Here is a 26,765-nt window from a genome sequence, read left to right on the forward strand (position 1 = left end):
CATGTGAGCCTCACAAATGAGCCCCATTTTGCACATGATGAAACTGAAGCTTAGCGAGGTGAAATCACTGGCTCAAGATTACATGTTAAGTTGGAAGGCAGAGGTTCAAATCCTGGTTTGAATCTAGAACACATTTTCATACACACACCAGCTCCCATTAAAATAGCTACCCTTCAGAGAAAGACAGCTATGTTCCAGGAACTGTGTTAAGCATTTCACTAAGGTAGGCGTTACTATCACCGTTTTACTTTGAGGAAACCAAAAACTAAGATTAAAGAGCTAATAAATGGTGGAGCAAGGACTGAAATGAGAGTTCTGAATTCAAAGTTAGCATTCTTAACTGTTACTTCACTCTCTGTCTCCATTATATAGATGAGAACACTGAGGCTTAGAGGTGTTTAGGAACTGAAGTCAAAGTTTATAAAGAGGCAAAATGATGGGTCTCCTCTGCTTCCTCATATAATGCTAAATAAATAAAAGCGCACCTGGGCCAGGCACTCTCCCTCCAAGATCCTTTGAGGAAAGAAAACAGAAGCCGAAGAATTTGAGTACCAGGACAAACTTTTCTATCAAAAGGTGATCAAGTACCGGCCCCTGCCCTCCAAAGGATGTAACCCACTGACTGAAAAAATTGTCCCTCTTAGAACAAAGGTTATCTGTTTTCTCTGGCAACTTTCTAGGGGATGCCAGGCTTGGAGAAAGAGGAATAAGCCAGCGTATTTGCTACTTATTTTATTCAACACAGACTAGCAGCTTTCTGAATCTCAATGAAGACGAGTCCTTGTCCAGCCCCACCTTGAAGTCGAGAAGAGGTAAGGAGCCTTAAAATCTGTGGCCCAGGTTCATTTCCCAATAAGACCCCGAAGTCATAATATTAGGCCAAATCAGAGAGGACGAGTAGGGGTGGTGGGCGGCCTCTCAATAAGATAAGGATTGACTTGCGGTAGGCTTTTCCAGGCAAGTTCTAGGAAACCATACTGGGCGATGCCCACAGGTTGGATAGTGTGCACCTTGTTCTGCCCAGGCAGGGGGATAACCTTCTGGAACTTGAGGGGACCTCCAGGGGCATGGGAACTACCACAAAACAGGTCATACAGTACCCGTTCACCAAGTACCAGCTCCTTGGTTTTCAGGGCCTTGTTGTAGATGGTCTCTTGGGGCTGGAGTTCCTTTCTGTGCAGCAACTCTAGTAGAAGCCTCTGGATTCGGGGCGACTTAAGTTGGTACAGGTCCATGAGCTGGTGGAACTGTTCCATCCAAGCAGTACTGTCTTTTGCATATCGCTGCTGCAACATCCGCAAAACATGATACAGTGCCACAAATGTCTCCCATTGAGGCACTGCTTCCTTTATTTTAGAGATGGGCTGTGGCTTCTTCTCCAACTGGGGCAACTTGAGGGGTCTGCCTTTACCCTTGAAAGCTCTGAGATCCTTCTGAAACATCAGTGCTAGAGTTTGTTTGTCCACAGAAGCATGGGCACTGGTGGAAATGTCTCTTGTGTCAGGATAAAAGTGTCGCATTTCCATGTCTTTGAGAGCACTGGCTATCTGCTGTGCCCGTGCACTCCTGTAAGGTTCTCCTAAAAGATGCCAATTTATAGCCTTTGGGACTTGAATCCTCTTGGTGGTTGATGGTAACACTGGTGCAGGGATGGGCAGTGCTTTCTTCTTTGCCTTGTGAATTTGGGGGAGTTCACTCCTCCCCCTCAAGGCCCAGAAGTCCTTCTGGAATGTCCAGGACAGGGATTTTTTATCCACAGAGGGATGGATAGCTGTAGGAACTTCCTTTCTGACTGGATAAAGCTGCCTTATCTCCTTGACAGCAGTGGATAACTGTTGTGCCTGCTTCCTCCTGTAGGACTCAGCTAAGAGGTGCCAATTGAGAGTTTGGGCTGTTTGAGTCCTTTTGGTAGCTGATGGGGACACTGGTTCAGGGATCGGAAACAGCTCTAGCCACCTCCCCTTTTCTTTTCTTCTAATTGGAGGGATCACTTGTAAATGCACTGGACTCAAAACATCCTTATAGGTTCGTGCTATATCTGTGTGACTTAACTCTAGGTTCTGCCTGAGGTGTTTAGCAATGGCTTTAAGATTGGACAGATTCGTCCATTTCACGTATCCCTTTGAAGTCAAGTGTCTGAGGAGCTGGCTCAGTCTATGGAAACTGTCTCTGGAAAGTTGCTGTCCTGCTTCCAGCCTTATTAAGGCATTATTAATCCAGTCCTCATCTGAGAGGCTGGCTTCTGAGTAGCACGGGCTTTGGGCCGGCATGGAGGTAAGGGATGGGGCTGGGGCTGGGGCTGGGGCTTGGTACTCAGTTTTCCCCATCAGGGAATCCCACTTCCACCTGCCGCCTTTGGTCCTCCATTCAGGTTTTTGTGGTTTCCTGGTTTCAGATAAGTGGAACTCTGGCCTGTGGAGGCCTTCTGGGAACTGAGTCTCTAAGCCTGTTTCCATGACTTGTAAAAACATGCCCCTGGCTTTCTCCAAGAGCACATCCTCTTGTCTTCTCCATGAACTTGTCATGGGGCGTGCTCCAAGAAGTCGATTTTCCTGTGCTTCCAAATCCAGATGATCCCCTAACACTTTCAGGGGCATTCCCTCTTCTTTCTCGAGGACTACTGGGAGTGGTATTTTGAAGGGGCTCTTCAGAAATGTTGTCCACGTAGCCGTATCCATAAGTGTAGGTTCTCTCCTTCCATCAGGCAATCTCTCTTTCTTAAAAGGCATTTCCCTTCGAGCTCTACGCTCCCTTTCCTCAGTAAGAACATCACCTTCTGTTACTGGCTTCAGTAAGCTCACTTCTTCCTTTGCAAGCTCTGTTTTCAGTACTCTCTCTTCTAAGAGCACTGCCTCCATAAGTCTACTCTCTTTTTCCTCGTCTTTGCTCAAGCTCTCCTCCCCCTCCTCCTCCCTCGGGCTCTCCTCCTCCTCCTCACTCGGGCTCTCCTCCTCCTCCTCACTCGGGCTCTCCTTCTCCTCCTCACTCAGGCTCTCCTCGTCCTCACTCAGGCTTTCCTCCTCCTCACTCGGGCTCTCCTTCTCCTCCTCACTCAGGCTCTCCTCGTCCTCACTCAGGCTTTCCTCCTCCTCCCTCGGGCTCTCCTCCTCCTCCTCACTCGGGCTCTCCTTCTCCTCCTCACTCAGGCTCTCCTCGTCCTCACTCAGGCTTTCCTCCTCCTCACTCGGGCTCTCCTCCTCCTCCTCACTCGGGCTCTCCTTCTCCTCCTCACTCAGGCTCTCCTCGTCCTCACTCAGGCTCTCCTCCTCCTCACTCGGACTCTCCTTCTCCTCCTCACTCAGGCTCTCCTTCTCCTCCTCACTCAGGCTCTCCTTCTCCTCACTCGGGCTCTCCTCCTCCTCACTCGGGCTCTCCTTCTCCTCCTCGCTCAGGCTCTCCTCCTCCTCCTCACTCAGGCTCTCCTCCCCACTCGGGCTCTCCTCCTCACTCAGGCTCTCCTCCTCCTCCTTGCTGAGGTGCTCCTTCGCTTCCTCATGTGGGCCCTCTGTTTCCTTCCTCCTCAGCCGCTCTTTCTCCGGAAGCAACCTCTTTTCCTTTTTCCTTCTTTGGGCTGAACTCTTAGGCTTCTTAGCCAAGTTCTCTTCCAGTTTCTCTTCACTCAGGCTTACCTTCTTTTTCTGCTTCTTAATCAGATGTTTCCTTTTCTCTCTCTGGGGCAGAAGCTCCTCCTCTTCTCCTTCCTCAGTGAGACTCTCCTCCTCTTTCCCCTTCTTAGTTGGGCCTTCCTCTATTTCCTTCTTAATCAAGCTTTCAGATAAGCCCTCTAACATTAGGCCTCTGATATTCTTTAATAACCACTTTACCCAGGTCTTTTCTGGTTTATTCTCAACTCTCTTCACAAGCTTCTTTAGCTGCTTTTTTCCTAACAGATTTTGCTCCTGGACCTCCTTTAAGATACTTTGTACCTGGATTTTATCTAATAGTGTGTTTTCCTGGGCCTTCTGTAATAACCGTTGGTCCTCCTCCAGGCTCTCTTCATCAGTCAGTGTTCTCTCTTTGGTAGCTAGTCTGTCGTCTTCTAGTTTTCTCTCTTTCTGAGCTAGTTCCTTCTCGTCTGTGGTTATTTCCTCCTGTTCTTTAAAAAATTCCCACCTCTGGTCATCAATTTCACTCCTTTCCATAATGAATGATCTCTTTTCCTCAAGTATTTCTGTTTCTTCCAGTGTCGCTGTACTTATTTCTCTAATTGTTTTAGCCAGGATCCTCAAGAGCTGACTCTCTTTCTTCCTTATATCTTTTTCCCTGGAACTGGCCTCTTTGTCTTCCGAACTAATACCCTTTTCCATATCCAGTTTCCTCATTGCCTCTATTCTTTCCTCTTTGGTTCTTTTCTTTTTTTTCTCGGCAGCAGCCGTCTCCTTGGTCCTAATATCATAGGCCAGTTTCCTCTCTTCCTGGGAAGGTTTGCCCTCTTCTTTCACAACTTCTTTCTCTTCTTGGGTTGTTTTTTTCTTTCGCTTAGTTATGCCAATTCCCTCCTTGGCTTTTGCCTTTCCTTTCTTAGCAATATGTCTCTCTTCTTTGGCCACTTTACTACCTTCCTGTGTCAGTCTTTTCTCCATGTCACCTGCTTGTTCTTCCTCTTCTAGGGACAATCTCTCTTTTTCCCAGGCCCATTGTTTTTTTTGCTCACTCTCTTTCTCCTCTTTCTGACCCTGTATTCTCTCTTTCTGGGCCTGTTTTTCCTCTTGTAGGGCGAGCTGCCCTTTTTCATAGGTCCATTGTTTTTTTTCCTCGATGGCTTTCTTATCTTGCCCAACCCATTTCTCCTCTTTCTTAGTTTGTTTCTCTTTTTCCATGGCCTGTTTCTTTTCTTTTGGGGACACTTCCTTAATTTCCTCCTTCTTTTTCTCCTCTTTCTTAGCCTGTTTCTCTTTTTCCATGGCCTGTTTCCTTTCTTTTGGGGTCACTTCCTCAATTTCCTCCTTCTTTTTCTCCTCTTTCTTAGCCTGTTTCTCTTTTTCCATGGCCTGTTTCTTTTCTTTTGGGGGCACTTCCTCAATTTCCTCCGTCTTTTTCTCCTCTTTCTTAGCCTGTTTCTCTTTTTCCATGGCCTGTTTCCTTTCTTTTGGGGTCACTTCCTCAGTTTCCTCCTTCTTTTTCTCCTCTTTCTTAGCCTGTTTCTCTTTTTCCATGGCCTGTTTCCTTTCTTTTGAGGTCACTTCCTCAATTTCCTCCGTCTTTTTCTCCTCTTTCTTAGCCTGTTTCCCTTTTTCCATGGCCTGTTTCTTTTCTTTTCGGGACACTTCCTCAGTTTCCTCCTTCTTTTTCTCCTCTTTCTTAGCCTGTTTCTCTTTTTCCATGGCCTGTTTCCTTTCTTTTGGGGTCACTTCCTCAGTTTCCTCCTTCTTTTTCTCCTCTTTCTTAGCCTGTTTCTCTTTTTCCATGGCCTGTTTCTTTTCTTTTGGGGGCACTTCCTCAATTTCCTCCGTCTTTTTCTCCTCTTTCTTAGCCTGTTTCCCTTTTTCCATGGCCTGTTTCTTTTCTTTTGGGGACACCTCCTCAATTTCCTCCTTCTTTTTCTCCTCTTTCTTAGGCTCTTTCTCTTTTTCCATGGCCTGTTTCTTTTCTTTTCGGGACACTTCCTCAATTTCCTCCTTCTTTTTCTCCTCTTTCTTAGCCTGTTTCTCTTTTTCCATGGCCTGTTTCTTTTCTTTAGGGGACACCTCCTCAATTTCCTCCGTCTTTTTCTCCTCTTTCTTAGCCTGTTTCTCTTTTTCCATGGGCTGTTTCTTTTCTTTTGGGGACACTTCCTTAATTTCCTCCTTCTTTTTCTCCTCTTTCTTAGCCTGTTTCTCTTTTTCCATGGCCTGTTTCTTTTCTTTTGGAGACACTTCCTCAATTTCCTTCATTTTTTCTTCTTCTGGGATCAGTTTCATTTTTTCTCTGCCCTGTTTTTTCCCCTCAGCCTCTTTCTCCACTTTTTGAGCCAACTTCTCCTCTTTCTGATCCCATCTTTTCTCCTTCTGGGCCTGTTTCTTTTCTTCCTGTGACCATCTCTCCATTTCTTCAGCCTGTTTCTCCTCTCCTAGGTCCATTTTCTTTTTCACCCTGGCCTGTTGTTTCTTTTTCTCAGTTGTTTTCTCCTCTTCCCGGGCCCTTCTCTCCTTTTCCCAAGCTTTTGTCTCCTTTTTCTGGGTCTTTTTATCTCCTTCTTGTGACAATTTCTCCATTTCCCCAAATGGTTCCTCCTCTTCTAGGCCTGGTTTCTTTCTTTGCCACGCTAATTGTTTATCCTTGGCCTGTTTTTCCTCCTTCTTAGCCTGCCTCTCTTTCTGGTCTTCTTTCTCCTGTTTCCCATCTTGTTTTTTCTTTTCTTGGGTTTGTTCCTCTTTATGGGCCTCTTTTTTCTTGTTTACTAACCATTTCTTCTTTTCTTGGGTCAATGTAATCTCTTGCTTTGCCATGTTGGCCCTTTTTAATGCCTGTTTTCTGTCTTTCCCAGACAGTCCTTCCTCTTCTCTAGACAAATATTCCTTTTCCTGGGCCAATTTTCCCCTTTTCCAGGCCTCTTCCTCAACAAGTTTCTCCATACTCCAGATGTGTCTCCTCTTTCTGAGGACCTTTTTCCATTCTTCAGCTTGTTTCTGTATGTCCAGGATTAGTTCCTCTTCCCAGGCCAGCTCCTCCTCTTCCTCACCCAGCTCCTCCTCTTCCTCACCCAGCTCCTCCTCTTCCTCACCCAGCTCCTCCTCTTCCTCACCCAGCTCCTCCTCTTCCTCACCCAGCTCCTCCTCTTCCTCACCCAGCTCCTCCTCTCCTTCACCCAGCTCCTCCTCTTCCTCACCCAGCTCCTCCTCTTCCTCACCCAGCTCCTCCTCTCCTTCACCCAGCTCCTCCTCTTCCTCACCCAGCTCCTCCTCTTCCTCACTCAGCTCCTCCTCTTCCTCACCCAGCTCCTCCTCTTCCTGGGACAACTTCCTCTCTTCCCAGACAGGCAACCCCTCTTCCTGGGCCCACACGCCTTCTTCCTGAGCCAGCATAATCTGCTCCCGGTCCCACTTCCTCCTTTCTGGTGTTGCCTTCCCGTCTTTCCGGGTCACTCGCTCTCTTTTCCCTGGAAGTCTCCCCTCTCTTCCAGTCCATTTCTTTTCTCCTAGGCCTAACTTCTTGGTTAATATTTTTTGTGGGAAAGCCAGTATTTCTTCTTTCCCAGCTATTTTACCTTCTTGATGGGTCAGTTTTTTCTTATCCTTGGTCAGTTTCTCCTTTCCCTGCACTAATTTCCTCTCTGGCTTACTCAATTTCCTTTCTTCCTCAGCTATTTTCCCTTCTCGCCTGGCCAGTTCCCTTACTCCTTTTTTTAATTTTCTTTTCTCTAAGACTAGATGATCTGAGAAAGAAATTTTCTTTTTCTTGACTTTCTCAAAAAGTGCCTTGCCTTTCTTTAATAATTTTTCACCCCTTTGTTCTCTCCATCCTACTGTCCTTTCTTCCTTGACCTCTCTAACCACTTTTTCTTTTTCTTCCACCCCTCTGTCATCCAGTTCTGATGAGTCCTTTAAAAGGGGGCAGATCTCTTGGAAGAGATCCCAGCTGGGCTGTCGGGAAGCAAGCATCACCTGAGCCAAGTCCACCAATTCTTGACCCAAATCCCTTAACATTCCTGGATGGGTACTTGCTATCCTTGAGGTGACAAGATAGCAAATGTCATCCCTCCAAGACCTGGTGTCTGATCTACTTGCACGTCCAGGGATCCCAGCCAAACCATGGGAACTCTTTTTAGATTTCTTCCTTGTATCTTCTTCTTGCTCAGTAACTTGTACGACTTCTTCCTTGGGCTCTTCTGCAGGTGTCTCAGAAATAACCTCCGAATGTTTTTTCTCTTTCAACTTCACATATGCGTTTTCATGCCCTTTTTTCAGTGCGCTTTTCCAGAGCCCTTTCACGTATTGTTGTTTTTGCAGTGTAGGGATCACTTCTTCATCCTCTTTCATGCCATGTTGATCTATGGCCTTCATCACCTCCATGACTTCCTGGGCTTCTGTGGCTTCCGTGGCCTCCAACGCGACCTCCTGTGATTCAGCGTCCTCTTGGGATCCAACTGGGCTGAAAGTACTTAGTGTTGGCTCTGGCTCCAAGGCAACATCCTGGGTGTCAGTTTGCCCTGATTTCCTGGCCTCTCTTTGTTCACCTTGATCCTCTGACTCCACCAACACAGGACTAAACTTTACAGATTCTGTCCGTCTCTGCTTCCTGGAAACTTTCAGATCCTTTTTACCTGCAGAGATATTGGGAGAAAAATAGTTAAGAAAAACACAGAGTTCCTGAGTGGGATCCTTTGTACTATCTAGTTCAATGAACTACCATAAGAGGTACAAAGGCAAAGGAGACTGAGGCTTTATGGTACAGAAATGCTTGCTGTTTTATCCCAGCTTCCACATCCTAAAGAAATAAGACCTTGGTCTCTGTTGTGTGGTCAGTCTTTCCCAGGAAGCTTACTTTCTGTGAAAAAGATTCTCCTTATTTAACTCTGTTCCCACTGGAATCTTTTTATATACCTTGGCCTTATAGACCTTGCCTTTTGGTGCCCTGAGATGGGCCCCAATTATGCGCCACATATTACCCCATACATACTATGATATCTGCTCCTTGCTTGAATATGTGTCGTTCTTCTCCTCGGTTTAATGATCTTTTTATGTTCTGAAAAAGGTGTGCGTGTTTCTTCATAAAGGGCCTCAAGTTCACTAGCCCTTGCTCTATCTAAAGAAAAAGTAAATTCTTGGTCTCCACGTGACAAGGTCAGGTTTTCTTTTAGCCGCTGCTGCACCTGAGTAAGCAGCCACTGGATGTCTTTAGCTTGAATCCCCAGCAGCTGGTCCAGAGAGGCTTCTCCAATAAATTGCTTCCTGCAAAAGTCAAGAGAAAAGGAGGATAATCCTGAGCCAGCAATAAAAATTTGAAGAAGAGGAGGAGGGCGGGAGCAGGAGAGGGGGAGGAGGGAAAACGACAATGGAAGAGGCAGAAATAAGTAGCCACTTAGGACAGTGTCTTCTGAAGGAAAGGACGGATAAAGGAAAAAGAATCAAAGATAGCAGGGAATAGAGTAGTCAGGGTGACACAAGATGTTTCTTTGGTTGGGAGATTTGTAGGCTTGAGTCTTAAGGAATTTAAGGAAGTGAGGAAATAATGCAGGGGCAGGCTAGCCAATGGTCAGAAGAAAAGGGGTAGGCACTAGGGGAAAATGTGAATAAAAACAAAGAACATGGGGGAGGAAAAGAATAGAAAAAGAGTAGTAGAAAAGGAGGAGAAGCAATCAGATTTTTACCTGCAGAGATATTGGGAGAAAAATAGTTAAGAAAAACCAGAGTTCCTGAGTGGGATCCTTTGTACTATCTAGTTCAATGAACTACCATAAGAGGTACAAAGGCAAAGGAGACTGAGGCTTTATGGTACAGAAATGCTTGCTGTTCAATCAGCAATCAGAATCAGCAATCAGGTTAGAGCTAGAAGGGACAGAAGGGAAGAAGGTCACCACCAACTTACTGCATTTCCTGGAGAGTTTCTGGTTTCTTTAGCAGGCCCACCAGCATGGTCTTAGTCTGGATGCCTGTGACTCTTATCATAAGGTATAAGGCCTTAGCCCGCACATTTTCGTTACTGTCCATCAATCCCACAGCCAGTGGAATAGCGAAGAGATGGCTTATGAGGCCTAGCCTTTCTAGTGCCTCCCAGGCTAGCTCACGGATCCGCGGATTGGAATAGGTTGTATCTTCCAGGAAGCGACAGGCAGCCTCAGAGCGCAACTTTGAAGGCACTTCATAATTGGCAAAAGTTTTTGCCAGGACGCTAATATATGTCTTGTATTGCTCTACAGAACAGCAAATTGTGAGGCTGAGGATGGCCTCGATTGCATTATTTATAAGTCGTTCATCAAATTTTCCCATCCAATTTTGGTTTTTCATGCTTAGAAGAACATCAAAGAAACTTCGTTTCCCCTTCCTGGGTTTCTTCTCCTGTTTACCCATTGAGATTTTCTCTTCTGTTAGAGTCATAGGTGACAGTTCACTCTTGTCCCTTTCCTCATCTCGGTAGGATGGGTACAGATCACAGCGTAGGAATATTGGGGTACCCTCAGGCCAAAGGCGGGCGCGGATCACTGAGTTGGGGATGTAGCCATCAGGAGCGAGGGGCCATTGCCTCCCATGACCAAAGAAGCACCGTAACATATGGTAGGGCTTCAGTCCATCCCAGCCGGCCAGCCGTAATTGAGCGGGAACCACGTGTAGGGGACGATTATGTCTGGAGTCCAGAGTAGAAGAATCAATACCCTTATCCTCCAAAATATGTGATTTGGATCCCTCTGGAATGACAGAGGACATATGTCTCTCTTCCTCTACAACATGGGGCACAGTATTGTCAAAGGCAATGACCCGTTTGTTAACAAGGGCCTCTAGCCCCTGTAATTCCTGCAGCCCTTGTCCAAGGTAGACAAATTTGGGTACAAACACTGTTTCAAAAGAAAAGAAGAAGCTAGGCAGGAAGGGTTTAGGGGCTTCTTGTCTGTGATCGGCACTGTTTAGGATAGTTAGGTGAGTCAGCCGAGCTGGATGGAGCAGTTTCAAGCAGGATACCAGGTAAAGACTCTGGTTAAAAGTCACAAGCAGGTCACCCCGATTATTGGCAAAGCAGAGTGGGCCAAAATGCAGTGCTGAGTCCAACTCAGTTATGAGTCTACCATGGAAGTCCCAGATCCGGACTGAGCCATCAGTGCCCCCCGTGACAAAAAGTTTCAGGGAAAGGCAGACATCAAATGAGGTGATAGCACACTCGTGCAGGCGTTTTGTCTCTTTAAACCTAGAGCTTTGTTCTGATCCTGAAGATGTTGGAAAATCTTGGTAGTGCCAGAGACGCCAGCAGTTGTTCTCAGTGATGGCGCCCACAGAACCTGGCAAGAGGATCACATATGTTAGCAGAGAGCTGCAGAAAATTTTGCTGACAGGCTTCAGGGTTACCTTGTTCCCCTGAAGTACAGCTTCTGTCAGGTGGACAACATTATCCATGCTGTAGGAACAAAGCAAGCAGTCTTCCTGGGGGCCTTCCAGGGTAGACAGTGCCAATACTGCCCCAGAGTGAACTGTCTTCTCTGTTCGGGCACAGCTGTAGTGGGAGAGGATTCTCACAATGCCACTCTCATGCCCACAGAACATCAGTCCCACCAGGCCCTTCCCCAGACAGGACTGCGCATAGGCCAGGCATCTTACTCTATCCTCATGGTTTACTGAAGTGCACACAAGATACTTGGCTGTGCAAGGCGAGCGTGTTGCATCAAACACCAGCACCTCTGGACTGTCTGTTGCCACAAAGAGCTCCTCTCTGTCTGAGTCATAGGCCCAAGCCACAGCCTTATCCATGACAAGTAGAGGCCAGGTGATAACCAGGAGATCTCCTGTTACTGGAGACAAGAAGCGCAATAAACCATCCTTAGTGGCACACAGGATTCGAGTCCAATTATGGCCACAGCAGACCCGCTGCACCTGCTGGGGAGGAGAGCCACAGACATTGAAGAGGCTATAAAAGTAGGGCAGACGGTACAATGAGAAGGTGTAGGTGGTCTGGCAGAAAAAAGCGGTGTTATCAATAAACTGCAGTTGCTGCAGATCCCCAGCAATATTCAGCTGCCGCAGCAAGTTCCCAAAGGCAAGATTCCATTCCCTCACTACGCCCTCACTGCCTGCTGTTAGTAACGTGTGGGCCTCTGGCCGGCTATGGATGCATATCACTGACGAAGAATGGGCCTGGAAGCTGTGGAGGAAGTTACCCTGGTCTAGACCCCAAGCATGGATCTCTCCATTCCTGTTTCCAGCATAGAGATAGCCCTGAGAGACACAAGTGAAGGAGCAGGTGATGGAGGAGCCACTGCCTACAGGAATGAACTTCTTTACCTCTTCCAGCCGGCCCTGTCCCTGGTGGGTGAAGACCCTCACCTTATTCTCACAAAGAGCCAAGAGGGAGCCCCGGGGGCCATTCAGGGAAAAGCCCTGTACAAACTCACAACCAGGCAAGGGCACTGCTTGTGCCATCTCGAGGCCCCTGCCGTTTGGTGAGATAAACCAGGTAACCACAGCCCCTAAGGTACCAGAGAGCAGCATCTCAGCTTCTGAGTCATAGCAGAGGCAGCTGATGGAGAAACGACAGGGCACTGTACCCAGAGGTGTGAATGCTTGATGGTGGTCTCCAAAGAGCCACAGGTGCATGTCGCCACAGTAAGCAATTAACATGTGGTAGGAACCTGTGTGGACCATTGCTTCGATGGGTGGCACTTGATCCATCACGTTAAACTTCGTCTTCTCTATCATTCCTGCCATTTCCAGATCTTTTTCCTGTACCCAAAGTACTGCCTAGAAGAGGAGGAAAGAGGAAAGCTTGACTGTGGAGGCAGATTATCTCCCAATAGTGAGGGGGTAAGAAAGGGTTGCATGTTTAGATACCGGTTCCCTCTTGTGGGACTAAGGAAAGACTGGACAGCCTGACTTCGGGAGTCTCCTGGCACGAGGAGTCGGGTATGTGATAGAAGCCCCATGCTGTGGCTCTTTCCTTAGCCTTCCGTCTACTTTATGGGGCATATGAATTCCAGTGACTAGAGGTGAAGAAGAACCGCTGCATCCAGGTCAATTGGGATATGGAGATGGCTATTAAAATGTGCCAACTCAGAATCACCCTCCTCATTCTGAGACGAGGGCAATTTAGGTATGATGCAGGTAAAGTGGAGAAAGAAGGAGGAAAATAAAAAGGTCACGTCGCTTTACCTGCGTTTCTTTTGAACTCGGTTCCACCCAGTTTAAGGAGACGAAGTAGTTGGCGTTGATGGAGTAAAAGCAGATAAAAGGCTTGCTTCTGGGGTGGTGAGGCTCCTGGTATAGAGTCTCAGGCCAGTCACTCAGTACAACCACATCATTCTTTGGTTTTCTATCAGCCTGAGAGAGAAGAGTGACCTGAGCTAAGAGGACTGAGTCTCCACTCACTCATTTAATGAATATTTATTGAGGGATTAGTGGACATTTGTTGTTGTTTAGCTAACCAACATTTATTCACTCTACTACTGGAAAGCACTCTTTGGGGAGTCATGCCTCCCTCCCCCTCAGAATACATCCTAAGTCGTCAAAGCACCTTCAGCCCTTCTCAACCAGGGCTCCATAAGAGAAGTGAGCCCTGAAGTCCTAAAGTATCCACTCTACATAATGAATTCATCTCTTCCCTATGCGTCTAGAATGCTACTGGTTATGTACCATCCTTAAGAGAACTGAGAAAATAGCCCCTCAAATCATTTTCTGTGTTCCATGGTTCACATGAGGAGCGACATTTGAGGAAGGCTGGTCTGTTCTATGACAAACACTGTAGACACAATGCTGAGCAAAGGACACACGGCCTTAGCTCTCAAAAGATAAAGATCCAGTGGAGGAAACAGACATTAAACAAACCACTAACAAATGACTGTGGAAAACAAGTAAGTGCTTCAAAAGAAAGGGGTACAATCCCATGCGAGAATGACAAGGCCCCCCAACCTTGGCAAATATTGCTACCTGTCACGGTTGCAACAACTCTTCACAGTTCCTGCCTAGCCCCAAAGGACTACTCCTGTCACATTCACACTCATGATATACTGCCTATGGGAAACTCATACTTCACAGACACAGAATGCCCCCACGTGTGCCAGCTACACCTGTGGCACACTCCGCCTTCACTATTCCTACGGACATCCAAGGGAAACATGCTATTCACAGCATGGAGTTAGACTGTGCTTCGACTCCAACATTCTGGAGTCTCACCCAGTGGGGTTTGTGTGTGTGTGTGTGTGTGTGTGTGTCAAGGGAGATAGATACCTTTTAACATGTTACACAGTAGAACATGTGCAATGCACACTACATTCCGGTGGACATAGTGTATATCTAGCATAAAAGTGCATCAACTCGTCCTGAGCAGTGAAAACTGAGGCTCATGAAGTTGGCTTTTGAGGTCTCTCTTCTCAGCAGATACTTATGCTATACCTGCCTCCTGAACAATGCTCCATGACTCTAACTCTCCAAGTTTCTCTGCACCAGAATTTGTGCTATGACTACCTAAGCTGAAAAGTAAGACATTGAATTAAACCAAACTGTTAATATTTCTTTACTCAAAATGTCTCTCATGCCTGCTTCCTGCATCCACAAAGGATTTGAGACCATACTGAGGCCATTATCTGCAACTCAGAATCTCTCTTCTCCCTGTATTTCTCATTTTCAGATCTTTGTGTATCCTGAGAGAATACAGAATGCAGAGAGCTGGAGGGCTTCTAGTACCCATTGTCATTACTGATTCAGTGACAGCAGCAGAGTTGAGAGAAAGGACCCTGGTGTCTGAGCTCCCAAACTCCCATTTAATCAGAAAGCTCATTTATATACCCTTTATTCCATTAGTTAATCATCATTCCTTTTCTTCTTTCCAGACTTCACGTACAAACAGCTCATTCACTCAGTCAACAATAGCAACGTCTATCTACAGAGGACACTAAAAGATCAAGACTGTCTTAAGCTCAAGCAATGTGTCTGTGCCTGGCACTACTGTTGCCTCCTCTCTATAAATCTCCCTTCCTTCCTCTTCCCCCGCCTTCCATCCCAATAAAACTTGAATCTTGTTTAGGGCGATCATGGACCCAGAAATTCTGGCAGTATAGAGTGGCACCGTGGTACTCCATGGCCGTCACAGCTCTGGGCTTTCTGCCTTTTTCTCTTCTACCTACTTACAATTTAAAGCTGATACATGGAAGTGCAGCAAATAATCTAGTAACTTTCAGATAATAAGCTAAAATATCAAGGTTGGTGAAAAAGAACAGAAAAGAACATGGGTCCTTGATGACATGTAAGACAAAGATGCCTCCTGCTTGTCTAATCCATGTGAGTGCATTCTCTGTTTTTTGTATCAGAAAGTGTGCTAATTATAAGTAATGTTATCATCTTAGTCTAGAAGGGAGAGTTTTTTAGGGGGATGGGAGGACCCTTCCGAAGCTGCTCCCTGTTGCCCGTGCCACAGGCTGCCTTAGCAGGGATAGATAATTAGTCTAAGCCCACCATGTGCATCTCTCTCACACACGTCACCTTTATATCCTTCAGCTTATTATCTATGAGGAGTTTCAAGTCCTTCCACTCAGGAATAAGCCTGGATGAAGACGACATCCTTGTGCTATTCCAGCTCTTTACAGACATCTTGGATTACAGAACCTGTGGAAGGAAAAGTGACTTACAACACCTGATGATAGACTGGAAATTAAGGGAACTGAGAGAGGAAAGAGCAACAGGGAAAGTTAGAGAAGGAGAGAAGGAAAAGAACTCCTTTAGAAACAGGAGAAACTCTCTTATTTCAAAAAGATAGGGGAGGAGAATGAACTACTGATACTTACAGTGACATGGATGAATCTCAAAAACATTAAATGAGTAGAAGTCAGACACCAAAGAGCACATACTATATGATTCCATTTATATGAAACTCTAGAAAAGAGTAATCTCACCTACAGGGACAGAGAGCAGATCCGTGGCAACCGGGGGCTGAGAGTTTGGGGAATTGCCTGGGGAAAGGGAACTTCTTGTAGTGATGGGAATCTTCCTCATCTTGACTGTACTAGTGGTTACATGGGCATATAAATCTGTCAAAACTCATCTAAACATACACTTAAATTGGTACACTTTGCTACATGTAAGTTATACCTAAATAAATTGGACTTTTAAAAGAGGATAGGAATGAAGTGGGAGTTTTATGAAGTCTAGAAACGGGAAAAACCGTGCCAAAAGAAAGCTGTTAGGTGAGCTGAGGCGAGTCAATTGTAGCAAAGCTGAAACGATACAGGCGCCTGGCTTTCCAGCCCTCCCATAAGGCTCTTCATTGGCGTGCTCATGTTTGTAGACATGATTACATCTATCCTTCACTGCTGAAGCCTTGATGTATGTGAAAGTCACTCATTTGTTCAACAAATATTTACTCAGCGTTCATTGTGTGCCAGACTCTGTGTTGAGAGCTGGAGATAAAGCAGTGACCAGGAACGATTATCTGGTCACCTACATGGTCAAACTGAAAGGGAGTTTACCATCTACTATGGAAAGCAGACACTCAGTGAGTTCAAATAGACATCTAGTTTTGGCAAAATGCCAGATGAAAATAACCTGAAAGCCTCTCAGTACCAACTCCTAGAAATTCTGGATAGAATAATGAGTAGCTGAATTCCAGGAGCCAGAAATGAAGGGATGGGGTAAAGACACAGCATAAGTGCAAACTACTTCTGGGATGGCCCCGAGGAGGTGTAGTTGTCAGAGCCCCACACTGACCATAATGGCTGGAGCTAGGGTAGCATTGTCCTGGCAAAGAGAAACGACAGGACTTGGGCCGACCAGAGGTAGGGAGCTAGAACTGAGACGCCTCCATTACCTCGGAGAGAGACACTTCCACAGACAGAGCTGGCTCGTGACCAGCTTCCTGAAAGCTTACACACCTTTAAACATTTTTCCAGGCATGAGTCAGGAACCTACATACCTCCACTTTCCAGGGGATACCCATGCAGTCCTCCAAATGATTCTTGGACACGTATCTCACCTGGACTGACAAGGAAGAGAAGCAAGAGGGAAGGAGAAACACCACAGAGCATACCAACAATTCTCTCTAAATCTATACCTGAGAAGGTAACAAACTAAGGGCCACAAAAATCTCCTTAACAATCTCGTAGCACACTCTGCATAGGTTCTCTGACATCTGTTGTTCTCAAATGAAATTCACAGAACACTGAACGTCACGTTTAACACCCTGCCATATGTGTATATTAAAAATGCAAAGGAATACTCAATGGACAAAAACTGAAACCCATCCCCCTGAGAACAGGAACAAGACAAGGGTGCCCACTTTCACCACTCTTATTCAACATAGTACTGGAGGTGTTGGCCAGAGCAATTCAGCTGGAAAAAGAAATAAAAGGAATCCAAATAGGCAACAAAGAAGTAAAACTCTCGCTGTTTGCAGATGACATGATCTTATATATAGAAAACCCCAAAGAATCCATAGGAAAACTATTAGAAACAATCAACAGCTACAGCAAAGTTGCAGGGTATAAAATCAACATACATAAATCAGTAGCATTTCTATATGCTAACAATGAACTAACAGAAAAAGAACTCAATCTCATTCACGATCGCAACAAAAAGAATAAAATACCTTGGGATAAATTTAACCAAGGAAGTGAAAGATCTATACAACGAAAACTACAAGACTTTCTTGAAAGAAAGCGATGACTACATAAAGAGATGGAAAGACGTTCCATGCACATGGACTGAAAGAATAAACATCGTTAAAATGTCCATACTACCTAAAGCAATCTACAGATTCAACTCAATCCCAATCAGAATCCCAATGACATTCTTTACAGAAATTGAACAAAGAATCCTAAAATTCATATGGGGCAACAAAAGACCCCGAATTGCTAAAGCAATCCTGAGAAAGAAGAACAAAGCTGGAGGCATCACAATCCCTGACTTCAAAGCATGCTACAAAGCTACAGTAATCAAAACAGCATGATACTGGTACAAAAACAGGTGTACAGATCAATGGAACAGAATCGAAAGCCCAGAAATAAAACCACACATCTATAAACAGCTAGTCTTCGACAAAGGAGCTGAGGGCCTACAATGGAGAAAAGAAAGTCTCTTCAACAAATGGTGCTGGGAAAACTGGACAGCCACACGTAAAAGAATGAAAATTGACCATTCTTTTTCACGATTCACAAAAATAAACTCAAAATGGATCAAAGACCTAAAGATTAGGCCTGAAACAGTAAGTCTTCTAGAAGAGAATATAGGCAGTACACTCTTTGACATCAGTTTCAAAAGAATCTTTTTGGACACCATAACCCCTCAGGCGAGGGAAACAATAGAAAGAATAAACAAATGAGACTTCATCAGACTAAAGAGCTTCTTCAAGGCAAGGGAAAACAGGATTGAAACAAAAAAACAGCCCACTAATTGGGAAAAAAATATTTACAAGTTATTTATCAGACAAAGGGTTAATCTCCATAATATATAAAGAACTCACACAGCTCAACAACAAAAAGTCAAACAACCCAATCAAAAAATGGGCAGGGGATATGAACAGACATTTTTCCAAAGAAGATATATGAATGGCCAATGGACACATGAAAAGATGCTCATCATCAGTAATCATCAGGGAAATGCAAATCAAAACTACACTATGATATCACCTTACACCTGTTAGAATGGCGAAAATATCCAAAACCAAGAGTGACAAATGTTGGAGAGGCTGTGGAGAAAAAGGAACCCTCATACACTGTTGGTGGGAATGCAAACTGGTGCAGCCACTATGGAAAACAGTATGGAGATTTCTCAAAAAGTTAAAAATAGAAATACCTTATGACCCAGCCATCCCACTACTGGGTATCTATCCTAAGAACCTGAAATCAGCAATTCCAAAAGTCCCGTGCACCCCTATGTTCATCGCAGCATTATTTACAATAGCCAAGATGTGGAAGCAACCTAAGTGCCCAGCAACTGATGGTTAGATAAAGAAGATATGGTATATATATACAATGGAATACTACTCAACCATAAAAAAGGACAAAGTCATCCCATTCACAACAACATGGATAGACCTTGAGGGTATTATGTTGAGTGAAATAAGCCAGACAGAGAAAGATGAACGCTGTATGACTCCATTCATAGGTGATAGCTAACATATAGACAAAGAGAACTGATCGGTGGTTACCAGGGGAAAGGGGGCTCGGGGGAGGGCACTAAGGGTGAAGTGGTATACCTACAACATGACTAATAATAATGTACAACTGTAATTTCACAAGGCTGTTTAACTATCATAATCTTAATTTTAAAAAAAATGCAAAGGAAGCCACCAAAAGGAGAGAAACAAATAGAATGTATGATTTAACCAGTTGGGGAAATGGGAGAGCAAACAAAGGAAATACAAATTAATACAACAGCAGAAATATAAGACAAAATGTAAGAAGGAAAAAGGAGGCATAATAAATAGAAAGAAATGAGGTGATAGATGTAAGTCTAAATATGTCATTATTATCACACAGACTAAACTCATTAGATAAAAGACAAATTCTCAAAACAGATTTCTTTAAGTGAATAAAGTACATTTGCATGCTATTAATAAGAGTCAAGTCTAAAATGTAAAAACAGAAACCTTAAAGTATCATTATTACCATGGCTTTCTGTTCCTGAAAATCATCTGAAAGTGATAAAGAGAATGAAAAGATCTTTGGAAACCCCACATTCAGCAAAACTAGGAGATAAATATAATCTCTAGATAACAAATTACACATAAGTGCTGGGAAGAGCAGCTGAAATCAGGGGCAACCATGACAAAGAAATTGGAAACAAGAAACTGTGGAGAAACATTTGAGCAAAAGAGGGACAAACAGCGGCAGATCTTTGAAAAAAAACTCCAGGAGAATTAAGTTTCCTAAAGGTGAGAATCTGTGCCTCCTACTTGTAACTACAAGTGCAAGAACCTTGGAAGCAGAAGCAGATGAAGTTGAGCTGCTCAGTCCCTTATAAAAGCCATCTATGCAGCGGAAGACAAGAAATGAGCCTTAATGTTGGGAAAACCAGCCCGCCTGGAACTCCACCCCCGACCCCTTCAACACACCCGGAACCACTAACAAAGAACCAGTCCCGGAAAACCCAACTCAGACAACGCTGTTCAAGAAGAAAGGAACTAGTGCTACGTTAATCCAAAGCTACAAAAAGAACTGTGAAGGAAAAGAGTAAAAAAAAATAAATGAATATATGAAGAGCATTCACTAGAAAACGGCTGCAATGGATCAGATAAAATTATAACTAAATACTTTATCATGAATGTAAAAAAAATTAATTAGTTGCCTCTATGATGGAAGACCACAAAGCAAAAATGCAAGAACTCAGGGAAAAGATGGTAAAACAACATAGTAAGATAAAAGGTGGGCAGGCAGAAATGGAAGAAAAATCAAATATCATAAATATAAGGACAAAATCTGAAGAAACACAAAGGAGAGAAACTCAGTAAGGAATATAGAGAATAAAAATGGAAAAAACAAAAAGAAACATAAATAGAAAGAATTACGTAGAAAATAATACTTATTTTCAACAGATGGTCTGGGACAGCTGAATATCCAAACACAAACTAACAAATTTGGACCCCTATCTCATGCCGTGTACACAGATTAGCTCACAATGGGTCAAATACCTAAATGTAAGCCTAGAACTCTAAAACCTTCTAGAAGAAAACATAGGAATGAGTCTTTCTGACCTTGGAGTAGACAGTGGTTTCGTAGATGACATCTAAACCACAAGCAACCAAAGGGGGGAAAAATTGGACTTCATCAAAAGGACACTATCAAAAAAGTAAAAACAACCCACAGAATGGTAGAAAATATTTGCAAATCATCTATCTGGTGAGGGTATAGTATCTAGAGAATATATAAAGAACTGTTACAGCTGAACAGTAAAAAGACAAATAAGTCCAACTGAAAATAGGCTAAAGACTTGAAAAGACGTTTTTTCCAGGGAAGATATACAAACGGCCAATACCCACATGAAAATATGCTCAATATCCTTAGCCATTAGAGAAATGCAAATCAAAACCACAATGAGATACCACTTCACACTGACTAGCATGGCTATAATTATAAAAAATGAAAAGCGACAAGTGTTGGCAAGGACGTAGAGAAATTGGAACCAAGCTGCCCAAACTTGGAAGTAACTGAGATGTCCTTCAGTAGGTGAATGGATAAATAAACTGTGGCGCATCTAGACAGTAGAGTGTTATTCAGGGCTAAAGAGAAATGGGCAATCAACCGTGAAAAGACAAGGGAGAACCTTAAAGCACATTACTAAGTGAAGGAAGCCAATCGGAAAAGGCTGCATATGTATGATTCCAGCTACATGACATTCTCAAAAAGGCAAAACAGTGAGAAGACCAGTGGTTGTCAGGGTTGAATAGGCAGAGCACAGAGGATTTTTAGGGCAGTAAAAATACTCTATGGTGTTATAATGATGGATATATGTCATACTTTTTCCAAACCCATAGAATGTACACATCAAGAGTGAACCCTAAGGTAAACTATGGACTTTGAGTGATTATAATGTGTCAGTGTGGGTTCATCCTTGGTAAAAAATGTACCATTCTGGTGAGTGATGATAATGGGGGAGACTGTGCAGGTGTATATAGGAGTGTATGGGGCAGAGTGTATGGGAAATCTCTGTACTTCCCTCTCAGTTTTGTTGTAAACCTAAAACTGTTCTTAGAAAATGCTTTTAAAAAAACATATCTTCACTCAAAAATTTGTACATAAATATTCACAGGAGCATTATTCATAATAGCCCCAAAATAGAAACAGTCTAAATGTCCATAAACTGATGAATGGGTAAACAAAATTTGGTATTTGTGTATATATATGTATACACACACACATATACACATACAGTGGGATATTATTCAGCCATGAAGAGGAATGAAGTACTGGTACATGGCTGCTACAACATGAATGAACCTTGAAAACATGCTAAGTGAATGCATCCAGACCCTGGATAATTACACAAAAACTAATTACAGTGAGTTTCAAATGTGAAATTCCGAGCTGTGGGGACATGAATATTTGCTCTTTTATTCTTTACACTTTTTTGCCAGTTCTTTAAATTGAAAACAAATTACAGCTGTAGAAGATGCTAAGGACAGTGTCTAATAAAGATGTGCGGCAGTGAGACCTGACTCCGAGGCCCTGGAGAGGGAGACGTGTGCCTCACATACTGAGACGGGAACCTTCAGAGGACAGGCAGCTTTCCTGGAACGTCAGTGGTGGTTTTTGGTTTTCACACGGAGGAACTCTTTACAAGGCAGGTACATGTGATTAGAAGGCTGGGGTGAAAGTTCTTGGGTGAAAAAAGTCTCTCCAGAGCTAAGGGGAACCCACACCTGCGGAGGGCCTGCTATATGTAAAGTGTTGCACCTAGCTCTGTAGCTGCCCCATCTATCTGTCCATCCTCATTTAATACTTACAACAACCTGTGAGAAGCGCATTGTGGTAGGCAGAATGGCCCCACGAAGTCCTCCATGCCCGAAGCCCTGGAACCTCTGAATATGTTAAATTACATGACAAAAGGGACTTTGCATATGTGATTAAGGTTATGGACCTTTAAATAGGGAGATTATCCTGGATTATGTGGGGGGGCAATCTTATCACATGAATCCTTAAAAGCAGAAAACTTTCTCTAGCTGGAATCAGAGAGGTGAGGCACGAGAGGGAACAGAAGGGAGGGGTGGCAGAAGGGGAAGTCAGAGAGATTCCAAGGTAAGAGCATTTGATTCGCTGGCTCTGACATGTAGGGGCCCAAGGCTTCTGGAGAGAAGCCTCTGGAACTAAAGGCAGCCCCAGCTGAAAACCATCGAGGAAACAGAGACCTCAGTCCTCCGATTGCAGGAAACTGGATTTTACCAACAACCGGAATGAGCTTGGAAGCAGGTCCTTTCCAGAGCCTTTGGAGATGAACCCAGCCAGCCAACCCCTTGACTTCAGCCTTGTGGAACTCCAAGCAGAGAGACCAGTCAAGTCTACTGGACTTCTGACCTACAGAACGAGGAGAAGATACACTTGTGGTGGTTAAAGCAGCCGATTTATGGTAATTTGTCACCACAGCAAGAGAGAACAAACAGAGGCACTCACAGTTTTTGAAAATTTATTTATGCAGCAAAAGTACTTTCTGTGTGTTATCTCATTTAATCCCAAAAACCCTCTGAAGTAATAGCTAGCTTTATTCCCATTCTGCAAGAGAAGTTACTGAGCTCACCTACAGTGGTACGAGTAAGTGGCCAAGCCAGGATTCACGCCCAGAAGCGTGACAGCAGAATGCGTCCTTTCAGCTCCCGAGCTGCACAGCCTTCCGAGGGTCATTGCAGCTCACAGAGTTTGTATTGTGTGTCCGAGGTGAAACAGCTTGCAGTCAGCTGAGCTCAAACATGAGCCAGGTTTGTCTACTTTCAAAAATGCCAATCGCAAAACCTTCAACAAATACTTGTTAAGATTTTACTTTATAACATGCATTCTGCTATCCACTGGGTACACTAAGATCAAAGGTAGTCAGTGTCCTCCAGGAACTTCAATTGTTAAAATTTGGTCAGGCCAGCCCAGGTGGCCTAGTGATTAAGTTCCCGGGTACGGACCTACACCACTTGTCTGTCAATGGCCATGCTGTGATGGCAGCTCACATACAAAATAGAGGAAGATTGGCAACAGATGTTAGCTCAGGGTGAATCTTCCTCAGCAAAAAATAAATAAATAAATAAAATTGGTAATTGCTGCAGTGGAGAACCTGAAGCTGCACGGGGCACCACAGAAGACTGTTGGAAGAAATGCTGGCACTGAGGAGGTTGCCAGGCAGAGAAGGCTGAGGCATTCCAGGAGGAGAGAATGGCACAGACACTTAAAAGTATGATTTGTGCCAGAAACGACACAGGAGTTAAATATTCTGACCGCACAAGTTCAAGAGGGCAGTAGAAGAAAAATGGCTACATAGGTGGGAGTCAGTACTAGGTGCCATGCTAAAGAGGTCGATTTTTATACGGAGTAGGTGTTAGAGAAAGGCTGAAAACAACTTTAGCAAGAGAGTGATGTCAGACCAGCCTTTTAGAATGTTCACTCATCCAGCCTGGGGCTGGGGGTCAGGAAAGACCCCAGCAAGGAGGTTACTGCAATAGTAGAGATGAAACATTGTTATATATTCTGATTTAGAGCAGTGGGAAAGGAAAAGCAAATGATGAGAGCAATATAAAATATTTAGGGGGTAGAGTCTATGGGTCTTAAAGATTAATCGATACAGAGAGTCAGGAAAAGAGAAATCTAGAATGGTTCTGGGTTTCTGGGCTGGGCTCTGAATGAAATTTGCTGCATTGACGTGGACTGAAGAGTAAGAGCAGATCTGGAGGAGAGAAGATCGGTTTGATTCTGGATTGGTTGAGGTGGTCATGGACTATCTGAATGAAGACAGCTGGACATGTGGGTCTGGAGCTCAGGAAAAAGGTCTGCGCTGGAAACAAATATATGAAAATGACCAACCTATAGGGACAGCTGAGGCCACGTATCTGGAGGGGTATACCCCTAGGGGAGTAGGCAGCATGAGGAGGAGACTTGATGACCAGATATTGATGGGGAAGCACACTGAGGAGGAGCAACTATGAAGAGAGAGGATGTTCGCCCAGAACCAGAGGAGGAGAGCTTCCTGAAGATAGCGGGTCAGCTGTAGCAGAGAGGTCAAGTAAGACGAACCAGAGTGGATCTGGCAAATGGTACTGGTGTCCTTAATGGGAGCGGTATGGACAGAGTAGTGATTCCTGAAGTCACATTGGAGGGATCTGAGGAGGAGATGAAAAGTAAGAAACTCAAGGCCACTTAAGTGTAGCTTTTCAAAAGCTTGAGGATGAAGGAGTGAGAGGGAGAAGGAGAGAAAGACAGAGGGAGAGAGGTATAAGAAGGAAAGTTTTTTTTTAACTCCAGATTTTTCATTATTAAGTTCAACAGACTAAGATTACTCTGTCAAATTGCTATAAAAGTTCCTAAATGCTTGCTCTGAATTTCTGTACTTATCTTGCCGAGAACCAGGGCAAACAGCTCCTGGGCTGGCGTTGAGTGCTGTGGAGGAGCGCCTTTGCGTTTCCCACCCCTAGCTGAACGATCCCAAGCGTTTCTCTTCCACTAGCAACAGTTACTGCCTCACTTCACTTTCCACCATGAGTAACGTTTCAACTCTCCAAATCCTGCATACAACTCTCAAGGACATGCCTGGGAATACCAAATGATTGGCCCCTGAAAAGAAAGACTTTGTGTGCGTGTGCGTGAGAGAGAGAGGAGGACTGTTGCTGAGCTAACATCTGTTCCAATCTTCCTCTATTTTATGTGGGATGCCGCCACAGTGTGGCTTGATGAGCAGTGCTAGGACCTTGCCTGGGATCCAAACCTGTGAACTAGGGCCGCCAAAGTGGAGTAGGTGAACGTAATCACTATGTGTGATTATTTATTTATTTATTTATTTTTATTTTTTTGAGGAAGATTAGCCCTGAGCTAACTACTGCCACTCCTCCTCTTTTTGCTGAGGAAGGCTGGCCCTGAGCTAACATCCGTGCCCATCTTCCTCTACTTTATATGTGGGACGCCTGCCACAGCATGGCTTGCCCAGTGGTGCCATGTCCGCACCCGGGATCCGAACCGGCGAACCCCAGGCCGCCAAAGGGGAACATGCGCACTTAACCGCTTTGCCAGCAGGCCAGCCCAAGAAGGACTTCTTTAAATGAGATAATTAAACATGTTTAAATGTCAGGAGGAAGGAGCCCTTAAGCAGGGAGAGTAAAAATGCAGAAAAGAGGAAAGGGGCTGCTACACCGAGCTGATGTGAAGAGAAGTGAGGGTCGGGTCCCACAATCTCAGAGACTCCCTACAGTTTCCTCTGGGAGTTTAAGAGTAGGAGCTCTGAGTGGGAAACTGGAAAGTGCCTGGCACTTCTGTCTAAATCCAGGGCTACGTTCTGTACCCCCAGGTCTGCAGTGAGAGGCGTTGCTCGTGAACCCCTCTTGGTCTCAGAGAGGAAGGACCCTCGCTTTTTCCTTTACAAAAGCCTTTTAAAAAATAAAGCGAGACAATGAAACTCAAAAGCCTTTATAAGGAAAACGTGCGCCATAAATTCCAGGCGCTATTCTAGTGAGAGAACTGAAGGGGCGTGCTGGATTGAGGGAGAACGGGAGACTCCAGAATCCGACAGACTTACATGTATCTTCCCAGGCTCGGCCACTGCAGCGTGTCCTTTTTGCCTTTAGACTTCTCAGTCCTACCGCACTTATGGCAGAGGTCTGGTGAGCTCAGCGGCACCAGTGCCACTCACTATACATTCTCCGAGTTGGGAAAACCTGTTCCTGACATCACAGGCTTCCCCATTCCCTCTCCCTTTCCTCCTAGCTCACACACCTTTATCCTCTAGAGGATAACATGCCCTTAATTCTAGAAGAGACAGACTCTACTCCCAGCTTCCTACAGAAAGAGTGTCACGGGCTCCAACATCATAATGGTTCAGACTCCCCACCCCCCGACCCCCACCTTTGTGACCCAGTGACACAGCACCAACACTACTAAGAACCTGAAAATCCCCACACGAATCTGCCAAGCAGTGGGAGGCAGGGGGACCTGGGTCCCTCTAGAGCCGTAGGGTGGACAGGGCATTTAAACTGCCCTCCTATGACAGGGTGGCTTTCTGAGGGCTGGCCACTTCCGATAGTACAGGCAGAGGACGAGAGTCGCGAATGTGTTTGGAGCGGGGATGCGGTGGGAGGAGTTTGGCCCTTCGATATAAATAAACCTTATTTTTTATATAAGTACACGTTATTGCACGTTTACACATGCCAGGCACTGTTCTAAGGACGCGTTCATGCCTTCCATCAGGGTTGCCAGATAAAATACAGTTAAGTTTGAATTTGATTCCCAGTTCAATTTGAATTTCAGATAAACAATATTTGGGACAAGCTCATGCTAAAAAAAAAAAGTGACTTTTTATGTGAAATTCAAACTTAACTGGACGTCTCGCATTTCTATTTGCTGGACGCGGCAGACCTACCCGGAGGTACATTACAACCTCCTGCAGCCGCCGCTGGATTTTGGCGGGAAGACACGAAAGACCCCTCGACTTCGCATGCGTGCGGGCGGGGGGCGGGGCTGGGACGCGCGCCGTCCTTGGGGC

The 26,765-nt window shown here is 44.8% G+C and overlaps 1 protein-coding gene across 1 annotated transcript; it reads right to left on the bottom strand.

Moving 5' to 3' along the window:
• Positions 1 to 725: 725 nt before the first annotated feature.
• On the bottom strand, positions 726 to 26,066 carry LOC103552492 (WD repeat-containing protein 87-like). The gene is made up of 6 exons (XM_070557633.1): positions 25,803 to 26,066; positions 15,096 to 15,218; positions 12,771 to 12,938; positions 9,508 to 12,362; positions 8,599 to 8,870; positions 726 to 8,242 (listed from the first exon to the last, which is right to left on the bottom strand). The coding sequence occupies exons 2-6, from the start codon at positions 15,201 to 15,203 to the stop codon at positions 885 to 887; spliced, it is 10,761 nt and encodes a 3,586-aa protein (XP_070413734.1). The 5' UTR covers positions 15,204 to 15,218; positions 25,803 to 26,066; the 3' UTR covers positions 726 to 884.
• Between the last annotated feature and the right edge of the window lie 699 nt (positions 26,067 to 26,765).

The sequence above is a fragment of the Equus przewalskii genome, chromosome 9 (genome assembly GCF_037783145.1).
Source record: "Equus przewalskii isolate Varuska chromosome 9, EquPr2, whole genome shotgun sequence".
Lineage (NCBI taxonomy): Eukaryota > Metazoa > Chordata > Mammalia > Perissodactyla > Equidae > Equus > Equus przewalskii.

Excerpts from the sequence above, each read along its gene's own strand:
- LOC103552492 (XM_070557633.1), bottom strand. The coding sequence starts at position 15,203 with ATGTCTGTAAAGAGCTGGAATAGCACAAGGATGTCGTCTTCATCCAGG. Across the intron at positions 12,363-12,770 it reads CGAGTTCAAAAGAAACGCAG|GCAGTACTTTGGGTACAGGA; the intron begins GTAAAGCGACGT and ends CTCCTCTTCTAG. Across the intron at positions 8,243-8,598 it reads AGCAAGGAGCAGATATCATA|GTAAAAAGGATCTGAAAGTT; the intron begins GTATGTATGGGG and ends ATATCTCTGCAG.